Source organism: Pelophylax lessonae (genome assembly GCF_965119305.1).
Source record: "Pelophylax lessonae genome assembly, chromosome: 13".
Lineage (NCBI taxonomy): Eukaryota > Metazoa > Chordata > Amphibia > Anura > Ranidae > Pelophylax > Pelophylax lessonae.
In genome coordinates, this window is record NC_138780.1 from 71,019,035 (window position 1) to 71,041,147 (window position 22,113).

General features: G+C 46.3%; 1 protein-coding gene across 1 annotated transcript in view; it reads right to left on the bottom strand.

The window, feature by feature from the left end:
• The window catches only part of BAHD1 (bromo adjacent homology domain containing 1), a 396,729-nt gene that overhangs the window by 37,644 nt on the left and 336,972 nt on the right, over positions 1-22,113 (bottom strand). Inside the window, exon 5 of the mRNA XM_082275407.1 lies at positions 1,716-1,792. Coding sequence (XP_082131533.1) covers positions 1,716-1,792 — 77 coding nt within the window. The remainder of the gene's footprint in view (positions 1-1,715; positions 1,793-22,113) is intronic.

A 22,113-nucleotide genomic window follows, 5' to 3' on the forward strand; every position in this document is an offset into this window, starting at 1 on the left:
GAAATCCTGCTACATAAGTATGAGCTGTATGTAAGTCAGATGTTTGCAACTTAGGGACTGCCTGCAATACACTTTGACCAATATTTGTCCCTTGCACATTTGGATGACTAACCAATTGCAAAAAAAAAAAAATGTATGATCTTTATGTTCAGCACAGTAAAAACAGTGCTGCCTTCTTCAGGCTGTCTACACATATATTTCCCTGCATACTAGGGCCATTTGAATTCACAAAGTAGAGCTAGGCAGTGACCTACCTCCAGTGTTTGCATGGCTCAATTACTGGAGTGCTGCTTCCAACACTGAATTGATGGCAGTACCCAGTCTCACAGAGCAACACCATTGACTTATCAAAGCATGCCAAGGTCAAAATTTAGATAAGCTTACTAACGCATGTGTGCAATGGCACAAGTTTCTATTAAATATTTCAAAAAAACTAAAAGATGTTTATGTGAATTTTTTGCCATCATAAGCTCAATATCCATATTTTCTAGCAACAGTGTGAAGGCATACCTCGGAAATAGTAAAAATCTAGCATCATCTTGAAAAAGTTCATGCAATGTCCAGGAAGTGAGCTCAGACACTGACTGGAACAGAAAATGAGTATCTGCCATATCGAACGTTACTGATTTTATATACTGATAAGACAGATGCATTTTTAACTCCTGTAAGCACATTCATTATATTTTTAATGAAAACTGGCTTGATTAGTATACCACACTATGAGAGAGGTGCTTGGGAGCCATGTCATTACTTCATGACACACTGACATTCAAGGGTCTGAATATCTGATGTCTTTTCACATGTTGGGTTTGCATGGTGGAGGAGTAGAGTCCATTCACACTGGCACGACTTGTCAGGCGATGTCAGGCGACTTGGTCAGCCTGACAATTCGTGCACCGTCAATCCCACTGTGTAGTACAGGACCCGTTCCAATAGGAGCGACACAAGTCGCTTCGACTTAGAAAAAGGGTCCTGTACTACTTCGGGGCGACCTGGAGGCGACTTGCATTGACTTCCATTATGTGAAGTCCGTGCAAGTCGCGCCGAAGTCGCGCTGCACGCGACTTCACGGGTCGCCCCCGAAGTCGGAGCGACCTAATGTGAACGGGGGCTTATGGGAAGAGTTGTTTGCACTTTTGTTCATGACACTAGTGATTAGAGCTGATGTACATTAAAGGTCATGTAAGCATATATTTATTTTGAAAATGTTATTGTAATAATTACCTCAATATGGTTTTGAGCTGTTTTTTCTTTTTTTTTTTTTTTTTTTAAACAACATTTCCTGGAGCTACCTGGGACATGGATGTTTAAAGGTGAACTTGAGAGAAAGGGAGCAATATCTGGTGGCCCAGGTTATTTGCATCATGTGTTCTATGACCCACTGACTTCTCAGGGTTGGACGAGAATCCAATTTTCATGTGGTGTACTGCACAGAGATGAAATCCAATGGTGGGAAGAAATAGTTGCATGTTGCATAGATTTGTGACTATTTTGTATATGGGCACTAATTTATGGACGCAAGGACTAAATAAAACAATTTTGTTTATTTTAAGTGAAATCACTGCTCTAAAATCATAGCAGAAGCACTGGTATCTTTTTAATCATATATCAAAAATTATTTATCCACAAACTGCATGTACATGCAACCCCCCAAAAAAATAAAAACAATGTATATAGCTATTGAAGCTAACATTTACAGAATTTATTCCAATTACCTGGTGCATACTGGGGTTACGACCTCCCTGAGTGTGCTCTGGCCTGTAGTACCAGAAGAGACTCATCATCAGCTCACCTGGCAGGAGAATATGGAAAACATTAAGGCCACTACACAGAAACAACTTTAATCTGTCATTGCCTTCATTTATATATCAAAACAAGATAAACATACATACTATGTATCTCAAACAGCTACTCCATTTTTACAACAGACCTTCCATGAAACAAATACATTTTTGAACAGTATGATTCACGTTGCTTCCTCAGCTAGGTAAATTGGTAAAAATATTATTTGTGTCATGTGCAGACTATAGCACATTGCAACGTACCTAATTCATCTCAACAAAGGACTATAACCAACAGTCCTACTGGATGTGGCAAAGAGCTGCTCCATGTGCCCGAAGTTTCACAGGATGTCAACACCCTTCACCCCAGGACATCCGTAGGAGTGGCTAGACAACAGAATATGTTAATATCAAAGCTTTTAGCATACCCCACCCCCAGGGGGTGGTCCCCTCAGTCAATACCCTCCTGATTCCTGCATTCCTACCTCAGTTTCAGTAGCATAGCAGTAGAGTACATAAACAAAACCCCAAAAGAGGGGCAGGGGCGGCGACTGTTGGAGGACTCAGAGAAAGGAATTTTACAGGTAAGATTTTACAAAAATTCAGTTTTCTCTTACGTCCTCCGACAGTCGCCGCCCCTTCATATTCGTCACAATAGGGACGTCCCAAAGCAGTGTAGACATGAGGGGTGGGGAAAAAAAAGCAGCCGCGCCTAAGGCAACGCAATACCCACATCAGAGAAAAGAACCTTACCAAAGGAAGGAAACCAACTGGGCAACATGAAAAAAACTTGCTCAACAGGAGCAATAACCCAGGAAAGAACAAGTAACCTAGGGGTAAAAATACCCCAACAGCCAAGGACCCAAACAAAGGACCCTAAGGCACTGCCGCACTAAGAACTTTACGGCCAAAGGAAGCATCTGCCGATGCCTGAACATCCACCTTGTAGAATTTTGAGAAGGTGTGAACGGACGACCAAGTCGCCGCCTTACACACCTGGGCCACAGAAGCCCGATGATGACAGGCCCAAGACGTACTCCGAGATCTTGTAGAGTGCGCCTTCACAGGCATGGGAGGAACTTTCCCCCTCAAAGCATAGGCCTGTTCAATGACCTGCCTGATTCATTTGGCGATGGTAGAGGCCGACGCCGCCATGCCCTTCCGAGGCCCCTCTGGAAGGACAAAGAGAGAATCCATCTTGCGAAAGGATTCAGTCGATGACAGGTAAACCCTGATCGCCCGAACAACATCCAAGGAATGCAAAGCCACTTCCTTTGGATGTTTAGGCTTTGCGCAAAGCGAAGGCAAGACAATGTCCTCATTGAGGTGAAATTCCGAAATCCTTTTCGGAAGGAAAGACGGGTTAGGACGCAAGACCACCTTATCCAAGTGAAACACTAAATACGGAGATCTGCAGGACAAGGCAGCCAGCTCCGACACCCTGCGAGCCGAGGTGATTGCCACCAAAAAGGCGACCTTCTTGGACAACATAGACAACGAGATCTCCTTGATTTTTTCAAAGGGAGCATGTTGCAACACGGACAGAGCAAGATTCAAGTCCCATGGAGGCAAAGGCTCCCTCCTAGGAGGGACCAGATGCCGCACCCCTTGAACAAAAGTGCCAACTAAAGAATTAGACGCCACAGGGCGCTGAAAGAGAACGGCCAGAGCAGAAATCTGACCCTTAATCGTGGCCAACGCCAAACGCTGGTCCACGCCCGTTTGAAGAAAAGCCAACACCCTTGATACCGAGTATGAACGAGGGGAATACCCCCTGGACTCACACCAGGCAAAATAGGCCTTCCAAGTACGGTAGTAAACCTTCCCCGAAGAGGACTTTCTAGCCTTAATCAAAGTGTGAATGACCTCAGGGGAGAGACCCCTATCCTTCAGGATCTGGGTTTCAACAGCCAGGCCGTCAAAGCCAGCGACTGTAAAGCAGGATGAAATATCGGCCCTTGAGACAGGAGATCGTCTCGAAGAGGCAGATGCCATGGAGCGTCGACCGCCAGATTCACGAGGTATGCGTACCAAGACCGGCGAGGCCAGTCTGGTGCCACCAGAATCACCGTTTTCGGTTCCGAGGCCAACCTCCAAAGGAACCTGGACAGCAGCTGAAATCAGTGGAAAGGCATACATCAGACGATACTGATGCCAGGGCGCCACCAACGCGTCTGAGGCGTCTGCCCGAGGATCGCGCGTTCTTGCCACGAACCTTTCCACCTTGTTGTTCAGACGAGACGCGAACAGGTCCACATCTGGGGACCCCCACTTCTCGCACAACATCAGAAAGACATCCGGGCGAAGGGACCATTCCCCCTGGTGCAGGGTCTGGCGGCTCAGATAATCCGCCTGCCAGTTTTCCACCCCCGGAATGTGAACAGCAGATATCGCCGGGACGTGCGTCTCGGCCCAAGACAGAATGTCGGCCACTTACCGAGCTGCTCGGGCACTCCTGGTGCCCCCTTGGTGGTTGATGTAGGCCACCGCTGTGGCATTGTCCGTCTGCACCCGAACCGGACGGCCCTGCAGCCTGTCCGACCAACGCCGAAGACCGAGATTTATTGCTCGCAATTCCAGAATGTTGATCGGAAGGGAGGACTCCTCCTCCGACCAAGTTCCCTGGATAGAACGCCCAGAACACCACCCCAGCCCCACAGGCTGGCATCCGTGGTGATCACCGTCCACGACAAAGGACTTGCCCCCCGACACCGCTGGGGACTGGAGCCACCACAGAAGGTCCCTTCTGGTGCGATGACTCAACGAAATCTGGAGATCCAGAGATTGCGGTTGTCCGTCCCACCTGGCCAGAATCTCCCTTTGGAGACCCCGCGTGTGAAACTGGGCAAAAGGTATCGCCTCGACAGCCGAGACCATCAGTCCCAGACACCTCATAGCGCAATGTATTGGAGTGGACTATCAGGACCGTCAACTGTAGAAGTCTTCTTAGACTAAACTCGTTGGGTCCTGGGAGTCTACTCCACTACATTGCACCATTGAGCCTTTGTGATCACAACTTCTTATGTACATTGCCTGTATACCATTGGGAGCATGTAAGTGTTCTAATTTTTAATAAAGTTATACCAAAGATGGTTTAACGCTATGAAGAGTTCTTTATCATTTTTGGGACATCCATGCTTACTGACCCAATCGAGATCTGATGGGATTGTGAAAGCTACAGGGAGATTTCTCTTCAGTCTTTCTGCCTGCTTGACTCTGTACCGCTGGTAGCAGAGTCCATTTGTTCCAGTAAGCGCTTCTGACTCTTTTTGGTGATGGTTCCACCCAGGGTGTCAAGCTCTTGATTTCAGAACATGGGCTTCTCTTGGATTTGGACTTCATCAAGCACTTTATTCTGGCAGATTGATGAAGTTACCTGTGTTTTTTTTTTTATTGCGGTTTTTTTTGTTATTTTTGCACATGCACCGTTTTACAATTTTTTTTTCGCTTTATTTATATGGATACTTGAACATTTATTCAATTGTATTGTTGATTAATTTGCACATTTTTTTTTTTTTTTTTTTTTTGCTAAATTTGCATCTTATGATACTTCATATGGTTCATAAGGCCCTCTAGTGGTTATTCTCTAGGTTGGCAACAAAACCATTATACGTTTTCCTGTACATTTATTCAACTTTATTTCGTTGCTAATTTGCAATTTAAGATATACTATTCAGATGGTAGGTTTATGGTTTAAATTTGCCCTCTAGTGGGTACACTTTAGGTTGGGAGCCATTTTCTTGCCATTTATTTCAGCGCGGCACTTTCATATTATTCTATTCACTTACAACATTGTTGTGTTGCAGTGTCCGCAGCTATATGTTTTTGACATTGGCGCAGTAATTTTATATGTTAAGTATGTAATCTTAACTCCAAAAATTTCCTTCAATGCTTTCAGCCTCCACCAAATTCCTCTCCTGTGATCTGACTTTCTGTTAGAGTGCAGCTACATTCCTTCTCCATATTCCCACCATATGTGGGAATGTAGTTACCCTCTCTTGCTTGCTCCTGAGAAAGACTATGGAATTTGTAGTGTGCTTAGAGCAGTGCACATGACTGCAACTAACATGCACTGCTCATTCCAAAAAACGGAACCGAGGGGGGAAAGGAGAGGTTTGGGAGTCCATAGAGGATGTTACAAAGAGGCAGAAAAATACAATAAGAAATGAATAAAAAATACAGATTACAAGGTCATTAAAGTAGTGGATGTGTATGGAATATATTCAGAGAATAAGGAAAGTATTTATCACTTTAATCCAAGTCAAACGAAGACAATCCAAGAATTAAAAAAGTATGTTCAGCCAAAAGTTTTTTGTTTTTTTCTTGTTTTGGATAAAGTAGGGTAAGGTCGTCAGGTTTGACCGCTATCTGGGACACTTGCTGTTCCACTGTCAATGGTTTCATCAGACAGAAGTGAAGGAACATCTGCAGCAGGGACACAGACAGAAGTAAAAAGCCAACAAAGGGTTTTAGTCTTCCCTTTCTCTACTAAGAAAAATACATTTCTGCCTTAAAGACACTGCATAAGATGCATACTCAGGCCATAAAACCACAGAGTTTGCAGAGAAACTGCCATAGGGGGATCTGCTCCAAATACACCACTGCCTGGGAGATGGTTGCGGCTGCCCCAGTGGGAGGGAACCCACGGCTTACCATACTAAGTTGTCATCTCCCTAAAATGTCAGCAAAAAGGAAGTTTTTGCCAAAAGAGGGTCAAATGCATTACAGTGAAATTCCGTTTTTCAAGGGTGTAATGGAATTTGAATAGCTCTGCAAAATGAGAAAAGCTCCTTTTCAAACTATTATGGACTTAATCTTGTATCAAAAACTGGCCTCCTAATTTTATGTTTTTCACAGAAAGGAAAAAAAAATTTTAAAAGTGAAATTGAAATCAATTGTACATATATATATTGATAAAATATACTAAGGGTCTATTTATAAACTTTTCAAATCACAATTCACACAACTTCACGAGAGTTCAAGAGTTTTCTAACTGGACTCAATTTAAGCGAATTTGTGAGTACTGGGTGAAAGGAATAAATCGTATGAAAAATTGGATATTTGACTTACTGTAAAATCCATTTCTCTGATGTTCATTTGCGGACATAGCTCCTGATCTTCATAACTATTGGGTTATACGGCCCCATACAGGAGTAGGACACTAGGCAGAAAAAGAAACTGGCTACGCCTATGGGAAGTCCTAGGGGGTATACACTCCCTCTCTATGCTATAGGTACTCAGTATAGTTACAAGAAGTATCAGAAGAATTACAACTCCACAGAGGGGTGAGTGCTGTGTCCGTCATGAACATCAGAGAAATTGATTTTACGGTAAGTCAAAAACCCAATTTTTTCTTTCGTTCATTGACGGACACAGCTCATTATCTTCATAACCATTGGGACATCCCAAAGCACTGTTAAACATAAGGGGTGGGAACAGCCAAAAAAATTCCAAAGGCTAAACAGTAGCCAAACAGGCAACAGGAGCTCAACCAAAACACCTGGAGCCCAACTGAGAAAAAATACACCCTCAAAGAGATCAGGTCCTCTAAACAGCAGCCTGCAAAACCTTGCGGCCAAAAGAAGCATCCGCAGATGCCAACACATCCACTTTATAAAACTTTGTGAAAGTGTGCACCAACGACTATGTGGCTGCCTTGCACACCTGCACTAAGCGCCCTCGTAGAAAGCGCCTTAACAGAGAAAGGAAGATCCTGACCCTTAATGGAATAAGCCTGCACCACCGCCTGTCTGATCCATCTGGAAAGGGTCGCAACCCTTTCCGAGGCCCATCTGTGAGCACAAAGGGGGAGTCTGACTCCCTGAAAGACCCCCTAACTGCCAGATACACCCTAATTACCTGGACCACACCCTAATTACCTGGACCACATCCAAGGCATGCAAGGCAATTTCCTTTGGACGTTTAGGCCTGGGACACAGGGAAGGCAACACAATGTCTTCATTCAAATGAAAATCAAAGACAACCTTCGGAAGAACGACTGACAAGGGCAAAGCACCACTTTATCTCTGTGAACCACTAAGTAAGGTGAACGACAAGACAAAGCTGCCAGCGCCAACACCCTACATGCAGAAGTAAAAGCCACCAAGAAGGCTACCTTCTAGGACAACGTAAGCAGTGGAATCTCGCACATTTTTTCAAAAGGCAGCCTCTGAAGAACCAACAGCACCAAGTTGAGATCCCATGGGGTAACGGAGACCACACTGGGGGAGCCAAGTGGCGAACCAAAGAATGTGTAGCCAAAGGACATTGAAACAAAAACCCCAAGGCCGAAGCTTGGCCCTTGATGGTACCCAAGGCCAGGCGCTGTTCCACACCACTTTGGAGGAACGCCAAAATTCGAGCCACCGAAAAATAAATAGGGGGGGGGACCCCCAGAGATGTCACAATAGTAAATCTTCCTAGAGGTAAATTTTCTAGCTTTGAATAGCGTGGGAATCACCGATTCAGAAAACCCCTCTATCCATCAGCACCATGCTTTTAATAGCCAAGTAGGTAAAGCCAGCGACTAAAGCAGGATAGAAGATTGGCCCTTAAGCCAATAGATCTTCTCTGAGAGGGAGTCTCCAGGGAACATCGGCGACCAGCCATAGTAGATCTGATTACCAAGACCGGCGAGGCCAGTCTGGGGGCACTAGGATGATGAGAATTCCTTCTGCCCCGATTCTTTGCAGAAGTCTCGGCAGAAGCTTTGGAGGGAGAAAGGCATATATCAGGACGATACTGGCCCCAAGGGGCCACCAGTTTGTCTGTGGCATTGGCCAGAGGATCCCCAGACCTTGCCACGAACCGCTGTACCTTTCTGTTGAGACGAGAGGTCAATAGGTCCACCTCGGGAGTTCCCCACCAGAGACACAGCTGATGAAACCTCTCCGGATGAAGAAACCATTCTCCCTGTTCCAACACCTGCCCACTGAGGTAATCCACCTGCCAATTTTCCACCCCTAGAATATGCATAGTAGAGAGGGCCGGGGCCGAAGCGTTCCGCCCACCTTAGAATGTCGGCTACTTCCCAGGCTGCTAGGGCACTTTTCGCGCCCCCTTGGTAATTGATATATGCCACGGCCTTAGCATAGTCCGATTGAATCCTTACCGGGCACCCCTGAAGACGATCTGTCTAATGGGTCAGAAAGTCTGATCACCTGAATTTCCAAGATATTGATCGACAGTCTGGAATCCTCCAGAGTCCAAACCCCCTGAGCACAATCCATGCCCAAGATGTCTCCCCACCCAGACAGGCTGGCGTCCGTGGTGATCACCGTCCAGTACAGGGGAAGGAAGGAAATTAGCCGTCGAAGTGCTGGAGAGTGAAGCCCCTAGATCAGGGACCCTCTCGTACCCCGGCTTAACAGGAACACATTGTCTAGAGACCGTGGATTCTTGTCCCACTTGGCAAGAATCTCTTTGCAGAATTCCCATATGAAACTGTGCAAACGGAACCGCCTCGAAGGTGGAAACCATCAGGCCCAGCACTTGCATACAAGTCCTGAGAGATGGCCACCTGTTGGGCTAAGGCAGATTCAGGGTCAGACCCAGGTAGTCCAGCTTGGTGGATGGAACCAGAGCAGAGTTCTGGAAATTCAGTTTCAGTCCGAACTCTTGCAAGGTTTGCACAGTAATTTTCAGGTTGTCCTTTAAGGCAGTCGGGAGATTCAGCTCGCAGAAGGAGATCGTCCAGGTACACCAGTACCGCAATCCCCCGCAGTTGCAGTAATGCTAACACCGGAGCCGAAACTTTTTTGAACACCCGAGGAGCTGAGGCGAGACCAAAGGGTAACGCCCATGGCAAAGCAAAGAAAAAAAAAAAAAAAAACTGATGACCGACATGTATTGGAATATGAAGGTAAGCGTCCTTGATATTGATAGAGGCCAGCAGATTCCCTTGAGGAATGGATGCCACTACCGTGCAAATTTTTGCACCCAGTCCGGAATTTTTGTACCCACACAAAGCGGTTCAAGGCCTCGAGGTCCAGGATTGGACGAACTTTGTCTTCCTTCCTGGGAACTGTAAATAGGTTTGAATAAAATCCCTGAACGTGTTCCGATTCTGGAACCGGTACAATGACCCCTTGTAGAAGCAAATCTTGCACCGACATGAGGAAACCTCACAGGCGATGTAGGGACAAACGCAGGTTAGAAGGAAAGAGCCTTCCCGGAGGCAAAGACCGAAACTCGATTAGGACCCACCTGTCTTGAATCAAGGAAGCACACGCGTTCGTAAAGACACAAAGATGTCCCCCCCACCCCAGATACGGGTGAGGGTGCACCTTCAGGTATAAGGAGGGCATGTCTGCAGGTCTGGAGGGACCCGCCGCTCGTTTCAATAGGAACCTACGAGAAAATTTACATAGTTAGTGAGGTTGAAAAAAGACATCAGTCCATCCAGTTCAACCTATGATGTGTGTTTGCTTTTAACCGTACATTGTATACCCCTGTATGTTGTGGTCTTTAAGGTGCCCATCTAATAGTTTTTTGAAACTATCAATGCTCCCTGCTGATACGACTGCTTGTGGAAGAGAATTCCACATCCTTACCGCCCTTACAGTGAAGAACCCCTTACGCATTTTAAGGTTAAACCGCCTTTCCTCTAGTTTTAGTGAGTGGCCACGTGTCTTGTTGTATTTCCTTACTCTGAATAGTTTGTTCCTTATGCTAGGGTCGCCAGTACAGTATTTGTACATTGATATCATATCCCCCCTCAAACGTCTCTTCTCTAGAGAGAATAGGTTCAGTGCTTGTAGTCTTTCCTCATAGCTGATGTCCTCCATTCCCCTAATTATTTTTGTTGCCCTTCTCTGGACTCTTTCCAATTCCAGCACATCCTTCCTGAGGACCGGTGCCCAGAACTGGACAGCATACTCCAGATGTGGCCGGACCAGAGTCTTGTAGAGCGGGAGAATAATCTCTTTATTTCTGGAGTGAATCCCCTTTTTTATACATCCCAATATTCTGTTGGCTTTGCTTGCAGCTGCTTGGCATTGCATGCCACTGCCAAGCCTGTTGTCTACCAGTACCCCCAAGTCTTTTTCCATCCTAGACTCCCCCAGAGGTTCCCCCCCTAGTGAGTAGCTTGCTTTCTGGTTTCTGGCCCCCAAGTACATTACTTTACATTTATCAACATTAAACCTCATCTTCCATGTAGTTGCCCACCCCGTTATTTTGTTTAGGTCCGCTTGTAAGGTTTCCACATCCTGTATAGAAGATATTGGCATGCTTAGTTTAGTATCGTCCGCAAATACTGAGATTGTACTCGATATCCCCTCCTCTAGATAATTTATGAATAAATTAAACAGGATTGGCCCCAGGACAGAACCCTGGGGGACCCCACTTTCCACCCCCGCCCAATCCGAGTACTAGCCATTAATCACCACCCTCTGGACTCTCCCCTGGAGCCAGTTCTCTATCCAGGTAATCACCTTATGGTCCATACCTACCTTCCTTAGTTTGTACAGTAAGCGTTTGTGGGGAACGGTGTCAAAGGCCTTTGCAAAGTCCAGATACACCACATCCACTGGCTTACCTTTATCTAGATGGCAGCTCACTTCATCGTAGAAGGTTAATAGATTGGTTTGGCAAGAACGATTTTTCATAAATCCATGCTGATTACTACTAATTATATTGTTTTCATTACTAAAGTCTTGTATGTATCTTATCTTGCAGACTACAGATGTTAGGCTGACAGGTCTATAGTTACCCGGGATACACCTCGGCCCCTTTTTAAATATTGGTACTACGTTGGCCTTTTTCCAATCTGCTGGCACCATACCTGTCTGTAAACTATCCTTAAAGATCAAGAATAATGGTCTGGCAATCACCTGGCTGAGCTCTTTAAGAACCCTCGGGTGCAAGCCATCCGGTCCCGGTGATTTATGTTAAGTTTCTCAAGTTTAGTTCTAAGTCTGTCTTCTGTTAGCCATGGCGGCACTTCCTGAGGTGTGTTGTTTAGATTGGCTTTACAAGCTGGGTTCGTGTAGCCCCCCGATTCTTTTGTGAAGACTGAAGAGAAGAAATTATTTAACACTTCCGCCTTTTCCCTGTCCTCAGTGGCCATATTTCCTTTGTCATCTTTTATGGGGCCAATGTGTTCTGACCTCGCTTTCTTACTGTTTATATAAAGAACTTCTTGGGGTTCTTTTTACTCTCTTCCGCTATATGTCTCTCGTGTTCTATTTTAGCCGCCCTGATTTCATCTTTACATTTCTTATTACACTCTTTGTAATGCTTAAATGCTGCCAATGACCCCTCAGCCTTGTATTTTTTGAAAGCCTTTCCTTTAGCACTAATATGCATTTTTATGTTGGAGTTTAGCCACCCAGGGTTTAATTTTGCTCTTTTAAATTTATTTCCCTTTGGAATGCACTGGTCAATCCCCTTGTTAAGTATGCTCTTGAAGCACTCCCATTTTTCCTCCGTGTTCTTTGTTCCCAGGGTTCTATCCCAATTGATATTTTCTAGCAGCGAGCGCAGTTTTGGGAAATTGGCTCTTTTGAAATTCAGCGTCCTTAAATTACCCCTCTGCTTCCTATTACTATAATTAATACTGAAACTTCTTGACCTATGGTCACTGTTTCCTAAGTTCTCCCGTATTTCTATATCCGTGAGCAGGTCTGTATTGTTGGTAATCAGTAGGTCAAGTACCGCATTGTTTCTTGTCGGTGCATTCACCATCTGACCCATGAAATTGTCCTGCAAGATATTTAGGAACTGCCTAGCCTTGGCCGAATGCGCGGTTCCATCTGCCCAGTCTATATCTGGATAATTAAAGTCCCCCATTATAATGACAATTCCCATCCTTGCTGCCAATCCTATCTGTAACATGAGGTCCGCCTCCCCCTCCTCCCTCAGGTTGGGGGGCCTATAGCATACGCCCAATATTACCTTCCCCACTGTGCCTTCCCTTTGAAGCTCTACCCATAGGGATTCTGCCTCGTCCTTAGCTCCATTATTAATATCATCCCTCATATTTACCTGCACACTGTTCTTAATATACAGACATACCCTTCCTCCTTTTTTACCCTCTCTATCTCTGCGATAAAGGGAATATCCCTGAATGGTCGCCATCCAGTCATGAGAGCTGTCAAACCAAGTCTCAGTTATCCCCACAAAATCTAAGTCCTCCTCCAACAACAACAGCTCTAGCTCTCCCATCTTGTTGGCCAGGCTTCTGGCATTGGTATACAAACCTCTTAATTTTGAGCGGCTACAGATATCCTCATTTGATGTTTTTAGGTTGCCCTCCTGATTTTTCCCCATACCCATCCTGGGTATAGGAGCTCCGTACACCCTACCGCTAGTGCCCCCATTTCTGCCCTCTGCAACTTGCTTTCCACTGGCTAATTCTACATCTGTACCCTCCCCCCCATTCCCTAGTTTAAAAGCCCCTCTAGCTTTTTGGCCATCCTCGCACCCAATACGGCTGCACCCTCCCCATTTAGGTGCAATCCGTCCCTACAAAAGAGCCGGTGACCGACTGAGAAGTCAGCCCAGTTCTCCAGGAACCCGAAACCCTCCTTACTACACCAGCTCCTCAGCCACTCGTTAACTTCCCTAATCTCCCGCTGCCTCTCTGGTGTGGCTCGAGGTACAGGTAGTATTTCCGAAAATACTACCTTGGAGGTCCTAGTCCTCAACTTAGTGCCTAAGTCCCTGAAATCGTTTAGGACTCTCCGTCTTCCTCTGCCTATGTCATTGGTATCCACGTGTACCATGACAGCTGGGTCTTCCCCAGCCCCACCCAATAATCTGTCCACCCGATCCGCGATGTGCCGAACCCGAGCGCCCGGCAAACAACAGACTGTTCGGCACACACGGTCTTTGTCACAGATTACACTGTCTGTCCTTCTAATAATTGAGTCCCCTACCACCAGCACCTGTCTTTCCTTTCCCTTTCTCCCAGCCTCACTGGAGGAGTTCTTCCCCTGGCAGCTAGGGGCGTCACTCTGCTCCAGCAATGCTGGTCCCTGACTGGTTTCCCCAACATCACACAAGGGGGCGTATCTATTGGGGTGCTCCAGTCCAGGATCAGCCTCCTTGCCTTTTTGCCCTCTACCCTTCCTAACTGTCACATGTCTACTCTGCTCTGATGCCTGCACCTCCGATACTCCGCCCACCTCTGTGCAGACCCCTGCCTGCACCTGACTGGTACGATCCTGGCTCTCCTCCGGTATGGACATTCGTCTCAGTGTTGCCAGCTGCTTCCCTAGATTCAGGACCTGAGCTTCCAGGGAAGCAACATGCTTACATTTTGCGCATTTGTATTCGCCCTCGATCACATGTCTGAGGAACGCATACATATTACAAGATGTACACCGAGTCGCATCTCCCCACAAAATTGGCGCCATATAACACAAACATGGCCGCAGATATATACAGCAGCCATTGACAACAAAATGGTAGCTCCATGAGGCTCCCGGGACCCCCAGAAACGCATGTACAGTAAGGAGGGGCCCTGGCAGGTGCACCCAAATGGACCATCCCTCACCCCCAAAAAAAACCCATGTTCGCCATCGAAATGGGGGGCTTTCGGCCAGGAGGAATGCTGCGACTTGAGTTGAGAGCCAGTCGTAAGAGACCTTGTGAGACTTAACTCGCAGGCCAGCCCCTGTCTAGTGGGGCTGTCGCGGCCGACCTAGCGCAGAGCTGAGGTCTATGCACACTCGCTGGCCAGACTGGGGTGCCCACTGGATCTAGATTATCTGGCAGTTGATTGTAGATCTCACAGGAAAAACCAGGAGAAAAACAGATATAAAAAGAAAAAAAATTTCCAGGACCACAGATGCCAGGAAAGAACTAGGTCCTTACTCCTGACCAGGCAGAAAAAAACTGAGTACCTATAGCAGAGAGGGGGAGTATACCCCCTGGGACTGCACATAGGATTATTTTTCTGCCTAGCGTCCTACTCCTGTAGGTGGCAGTATAACCCAATGGTTATGAAGAGCAGGAGCTGTGTCCGTCAATGAACGAAAGAGAAACATCTATTTTTTTCATGTGAAAAAGTAGCCTCCTAAACCGAAGAGAAAAAAAAAACAAAGGATAATGAATGAAGAAAAGATAAACTAAAAAACCGTAAAAAAAAATAAAATAAAATTGTGTAAGCAGCTTAAGAGTTTTCCCCTTGGAGAAATCAGTAGCGTCGCTGTCAAATCAAATTGGCCAAAATCAATCCACTTATCCCTACTAATGTCTCACAGTCATTTAAAGAAAATATAGATAAAAGGAGGGCTGGATATTCAAACAAGACAATGATTAAGAGCAAACTTCCAAATTAACAAGAAATCAACAAAACAAAGATTCGGGTTTTGGAATGGCATTCTGTCCCCAGACCTAAAGTCTTTTTTTTTTTTGTTTTGTTAAAAACAACAAACATGTTCTACTTGCCTCCTCTGTAGTGGTTTTGCTCAGAGCATCCCAGATCGTCCTCTTCTAGGCTCCCTCACTGGCGCTCCTGGCCCCTCCCTCCTGCCGAGTGCCCCCACAGCAAGCAGCTTGCTATGGGGGAACCCGAGCCGTTGCTCTGTGTGAGCATTCAGACACAGAGCCCCGTCCCTTCTCTCTCCTCATTGACTCACTGACTTTGACTGACAGCAGCAGGAGCAAATGGCGCCCACTGCTGTGTCTCAGCCAATCAGGAGGGAGAGTCTCTAATAGCCGAATAGAGATGGGGCTCAGGTAGGTATTACGGGGGCTGCTGCACACAGAAGGTTTTTTATCTTCACGCATAAAATGCGTTAGAATAAACCTTCTGCCTTTAACAATTCAAAACCTACCAGGTGATATCAGAAGTGCAGTGGATATAAGACTAATTAGCGGCCTATTCATACTTTATGTTTTTCTGAAGATACTAAAAAATAGAAATCTAATCTTTCCTATGTAACCAGTTCAATATATTTTGCAGTGGCAATTTCACACTGCTTCGCTTCAAAACTGCCAGTAAAACGCCTATGCGTTAATGAAGTGCTTTTGCAACGCTTTTTAAAGGACATGTGAATCAAACTGCACCAAAAATTTGAGGTGGTTCCCATTCATTTCAATGGAGACAAGCATTTTTGGTATTTTTTTTTTTTTTTTAGCTCCCCAAACATGCTCCAAAGATAAAGGAGGGGCTGGGTTCAACCTTTAGTTTATCTGTTCATGAATTCCACTCCACACCACTACTGTCCAGGCATGCTCAATTTGCTTACAAGTTAAAATCAGTATTTTTTTGCTAGAAAATTACTTTTAAAAAAATGATATGTTTGTTTCTAACAGAGACCCCCCAAAAAAATGGATTTTTGTACTTACCGTTAAATCTTTTTTCTCTGAAGTTCGACAGACAGCTCCACATCTTCTTTAGACCATTGGGTTATGCTCCTCCGATCAGGAATAGGACACTAGGCAGGAAAAAGCTTTACCACGCCTATGGGGGCTGTCCCTGCAGGCATAACCCCACACACTCAACTAAAGCAGCCAGTTTCATTGCAAGCAGTGTTTAGAAGACAAAAAAAAAAAAAAAAAAACCCATTCACTCCGAAGCAGAGGAGCAAGTGCTGCGTCTGTAGATGAACTTCAGAGAAAAGGATTTAATGGTAAGTACAAAATCCAGTTTTCTCTATTGTTCATCGACAGACACAGCTCCATATCTTCTTCAGACCATTGGGATGTCCCAATGCAGTATTTTCATAAGGGGTGGGAAGACAACGCAAAGAAGAACGTAACTCCCCAAAGGTTAAAACGTAGCCAACCAGGTAATATGGAGCTCAACCAGGAACAATTGAAGCGCACCTAGAAAACACCCTCAAAAGAGAACAAAAAAAGGTTCTCTTTAAACAGCAGCCCGCAAAAACAGCCAAAAGAGGCATCCAAAGATGCCAACACATGAACTTTGTAGAATTTTGTGAACGTATGCACAGACGACCAAGTCGCCGTCTTGCAAACTTGCATCACTGACGCCTAATGGCACTCAGCGCTTTAGTAGAATGTGCCATCACAGGTAAAGGAACCTGACCCTTCAGCGAAAAAGCCTGAACAACCGTCTGCCTGATTAATCTGGATATGGTCGCAGTAGACGCAGCCAATCCTGTAGGAGGTCCCTCGGTAAGGACAAAAAAAGCATCTGATTTTCTAAACAACTCAGTGGCCCCCAGGTAAACCCTGATCGCCCGAATCACATCCAAACAATGCAAGGCAATTTCCTTTGGATGCTTGGGGTTGGAACAGACTGAAGGCAGCACAATGTCTTCATTCAAATAAAAATCAGAAACCACAGGAAGAAAACTGAATTTTTGTAAAATCTTACCTGTAAAATTCCTTTCTCTGAGTCCTCCGACAGTCGCCGCCACTTCATATTCATCACTAATGGGGTTATTGACCTTTGCTCCGCAGGAGTAGCTAGGCAACAAAATTTGCTAATATCAAAGCTTTTAGCATATCCCACCCCTAGGGGGTGGTCCCCTCAGTCAATACCTCCCTGCTTCCTGCATTCCCAACTCAGTTTCAGTAGCATAGCAGTAGAGTACATAAACAAACCCCAAAAGAGGGGCGGGGGCGGCGACTGTCGGAGGACTCAGAGAAAGGAATTTTACAGGTAAGATTTTACAAAAATTCAGTTTTCTCTTACGTCCTCCGACAGTCGCCGCCACTTCATATTCATCACTAATGGGGACGTCCCATAGCAGTGTAGACATGAGGAGTGGGAAAAAACGCAGCCGCGCCTAAAGCAACGCAGTACCCACATCAGAAAAAAAGGAACCTTACCAAAGTAAGAAAACCAACTGGGCAACAGGAAAAAAATGTGCTCAACAGGAGCAACAACCCAGGAAAACAAGTAACCTAGGGATAAAGACATCCCAACTGCCAAGGACCCAAAACAAGGGACCCTAAGGCACTGCCGCACTAAGAACTTTGCGGCCAAAGGAAGCATCCGCCGATGCCTGAACATCCACCTTGTAGAATTTGGAGAAGGTGTGAACGGACGACCAAGTCGCCGCCTTACACACCTGGGCCACAGAAGCCCGATGATGACAGGCCCAAGACGTACTCAGAGATCTGGTAGAGTGCGCCTTCACAGGTACGGGAGGAACCTTCCCCTTCAAAGCATAGGCCTGCTCAATGGTCTGCCTGATCCATTTGGCGATGGTAGAAGCCGACGCCGCCATGCCCTTCCGAGGTCCCTCAGGAAAGACGAATAGGGAATCCGACTTGCGAAAGGATTTAGTCGACGACAGGTAAACCCTGATCGCCCGAACAACATCCAAGGAATGTAAAGCCACCTCCTTCGGATGTTTTGGCCTCGCGCAAAGCGAAGGCAAGACAATGTCCTCATTGAGGTGAAATTCCGAGATCCTCTTCGGAAGAAAAGACTGGTTAGGTCGCAAGACCACCTTATCCAAGTGAATCACCAAATATGGAGAGTTGCAGGACAAGGCTGCCAGCTCCGACACTGTGCGAGCCGAAGTGATCACCACCAAAAACGCAACCTTCTTGGACAACAGAGGTAACGAGATCTCCCTGATCTTTTCAAAAGGAGCATGTTGCAACACGGACAGAACAAGGTTCAAGTCCCATGGAGGCAAAGGCTCCCTCCTAGGAGGGACCAGGTGTCGTACCCCTTGAACAAAGGTGCTAACCAAAGAGAGACGCCACGGGGCGTTGAAAAAGAACGGCCAGCGCAGAAATCTGACCCTTAATCGTGGCCAACGCCAAACGCTGGTCCACGCCCGTTTGAAGGAAAGCCAACACTCTCGATACCGAGTATGAGCGAGGAGAATACCCCCTGGACTCACACCAGGCAAAATACGCCTTCCAAGTACGATAGTAAACCTTCCCCGAAGAGGCTTTTCTAGCCTTGGTCAAAGTGGGAATGACCTCAGGGGAGAGACCCCTATCTGTCAACACCTGGTTTTCGACAGCCAGGCCGTCAAAGCCAGCGACTGTAAAGCAGGATGGAATATCGGCCCTTGAGACAGGAGATCTTCTCGAAGAGGTAGACGCCACGGAGCGTCGACCGCCAGATTCACGAGGTCTGCGTACCAAGACCGGCGAGGCCAGTCTGGCGCCACCAGAATCACTGTGTGCGGTTCCGCGGCCAAATTGCGAAGGAACCTGGACAGCAGCTGAATCGGTGGAAAGGCATACATCAGACGATACTGATGCCAGGGCGCCACTAACGCGTCTGATGCGTCTGCCCGCGGATCGCGCGTCCTTGCCACGAACCTTTCCACCTTGTTGTTTAGACGAGACGCGAACAGGTCCACATCTGGCGAACCCCACTTCGCTCACAACATCTGGAAGACATCCGAGTGGAGGGACCATTCCCCCTGGTCCAAGGTCTGGGAACTCAGATAATCCGCCGGCCAGTTCTCCACCCCCGGAATGTGAACTGCCGTTATCGCCGGGACGTGTGCCTCGGCCCAAGACAGAATGTCGGCCACTTCCCGAGCCGCGCGGGCACTCCTGGTGCCCCTTTGGTGGTTGATGTAGGCCACCGCTGTGGCATTGTCCGTCTGCACCCGAACCGGACGGCCCTGTAGCCTGTCTGTCCAACGCAGAAGGCAGAGAGCCATCGCTCGCAATTCCAGAATGTTGATCGGGAGGGAGGATTCCTCCTCCGACCAAGTTTCCTGGGCGGACAGAACGCCCAGAACACCACCCCAGCCCGACAGGCTGGCATCCGTGGTGATCACCGTCCACGAGAAAGGGCAAAAAGACTTGCCCCCCGACACCGCCGGGGACCGGAGCCACCACAGAAGATCCCTTCTGGTATGATGACTCAATGAGATCCGTAGATCCAGAGATTGCGGTCGCCCGTCCCACTCGGCCAGAATCTCCGCCTGGAGACCCCGCGTGTGAAACTGGGCAAAAGGGATCGCCTCGAAGGCCGAGACCATCAATCCCAGACACCTCATACACGTCCGGAGGGACCAGTACTGATTGTCCCTGAGGGACTTGACTGCGTCCTGAAGCGTCCAGAGCTTGTCTTTCGGCAGGAAGACCTTCGCTTGAACAGAGTCCAGGATCATCCCCAGGTAGGGAAGACGAACCGACGGACACAGAGTTGACTTTGGAAAATTTATCATCCACCCGAACTCCTGCAGAGTCTGCATCGTGATGGACAGGTCGTTCACCAGGCCCTGACTGGTCGCAGACCGAATCAGGATATCGTCCAGATACCCCAGGACAGAAATGCCCTGGGCTCTCAATAAAGCCAGAACCGGCGCAAGCACCTTGGTGAAAACCCGCGGAGCCGAAGCGAGACCAAAGGGTAACGCCACGAATTGGTAATGATCCCCTGCAATGGCGAATCGAAGGCACCTCTGGTGACCCTCGAAAATGGGAATGTGAAGATACGCATCCTTCAAATCGATGGAGGCCATGAATTCCCCCGGAACCAGGGCAGCCACCATTGAGCGCAGGGATTCCATGCGGAACTTGCGAACCCGCACAAAGTGGTTCAGAGCTTTCAAGTCCAGAATCGGACGTACCTTGCCCTCCTTTCTGGGCACAGTGAACAGATTGGAAAATTGAAAAATTATTCCTGGTATTTGGGCACCCTTTGAGACTTTTACTGGGACTATTTTCCCTTTACTTGGCTACTCCTATCTCTGATTCCTAGGATATCTGTTCTCCGCCATTGAACTCTGGCTAATATTTATTCTGATACCTGGGCACCCTTTGAGACTTCTACTAGTACTATTTTTCTCTCATTTAGTAACTTTCATCCCAGACTACACACTGCTTCCATATTCCTCCTCACTACTCAGCTTTTTCTCTTAGTTTTTTCCTTTTTTCCTAACAAATGTAGTACTCACGTTGGGAAACGAGACCTTTTTCTACCTTTGCATTTACTCCCTATCTATTTACCCTTTGATATCCCTCATGATTTCAGGCTTGACATATTCCATGTCAACAGGGATGCATGGCTGGACACGTCCCAGCATCATAAATCCATCGGGGGACATACCTATTCTACTACTATTTTACAGGTATTCTGTACCCACAATATCCTGTCTTATTTTCCTTTTTATTTTCCATGATTGACATACTTCATTGAATTTTTCCTCTATATCTTCTCATAACTTTCTAGATGACCTGTGCGTTTCTGACCTCACTCTGGAGATCCTCGTGGGACTTTCTGTCCGTGGAGCTCCTTTTTCACTGTCATTTGCCATACCACTGTGTATTTGGCTTACAAGTATTGAAATCTCCCCTGGAAACCCATATAAATATTATCATATTGCTTTAGTCTATCTTGTATAGACCCAACTTGATTAGCATATACTCTTTGCGGCCATAGTCAATTGAAGGCCTTTTTCTCATTCACCAAGGCCCATCCTTTTGGTCTCACGTCCTGGATTCCACAGAGGTCTTACATATCTGGTACGTAATTATAGAGGCATTTTTTGCCCCCCCTCTTTTTTTTTACATCTAAATACGACAAACACTATGTATAATGAATTATGTGTTACATTGCTTTTAACATTGTTCAATACATGTTAAATCTAACCTCATACTTACGTTTTGTATTATACTCATTGTTACCTTTTATGCTCCTAGTCTGAGCTCTGGTGTTTTGTGGACCATTGAGAAAGGCATTTGGACCGAAACGCGTCTAGTCCGATCCAGACACCTCAGACCCTCCTGGTTCCAAGACGTATCTATGACCTTGTTTTTATCATATACTTCATATGTGATTATGTATAATTTATCTTTATCATATGTGTAATAAAATTTATATATTTTCATACTCAAGTCCTGATTCTTGCCGTTGAAAGTCCCAATCCTCAGGGGTTATTTTTGTTCCATATTCATTAGGGATGTTGGCAAGATCCCAGGTTTAAAACACAGAATTCGAATTTATCTTTTCTGATTATTCAGGGTGGCAAACACCCACTTCCCCGTCTCATTCGTATTCTGTGTTTTCTATACTTGACTATTATTTTCATGTGCACAAAAAGACAAATCTTTTAGTGCTACCATTTGAGTTACTATTTTAATGAAATACTAGTTACTACTTGAATAAGGTCACCTTATTGTGTGCTCGTTTACCCGAAGTACCCAGGGCCCTGGTTGGCCCCCCTAGCTCTGTTTCAGATCCGGGGGACCCCCAGGACCTAGGGTCTATTAGGGTGACGTGAGAAAAAATAGCTTTCACTTCCCTTCCCTTTACTGTCTTACTATTCTCGAGATCTGTTTGAGATCAATACACAACCCTTCCTTTCACTTCTTACATATATTGCCCTGCCTTTGGGGACGACAATAGACAGACAGTTTAAACAAAGCAACCTTTTCATCTATTCCACGCTATTTAGTCCACTATAACCAACAGTTGCTCTATATC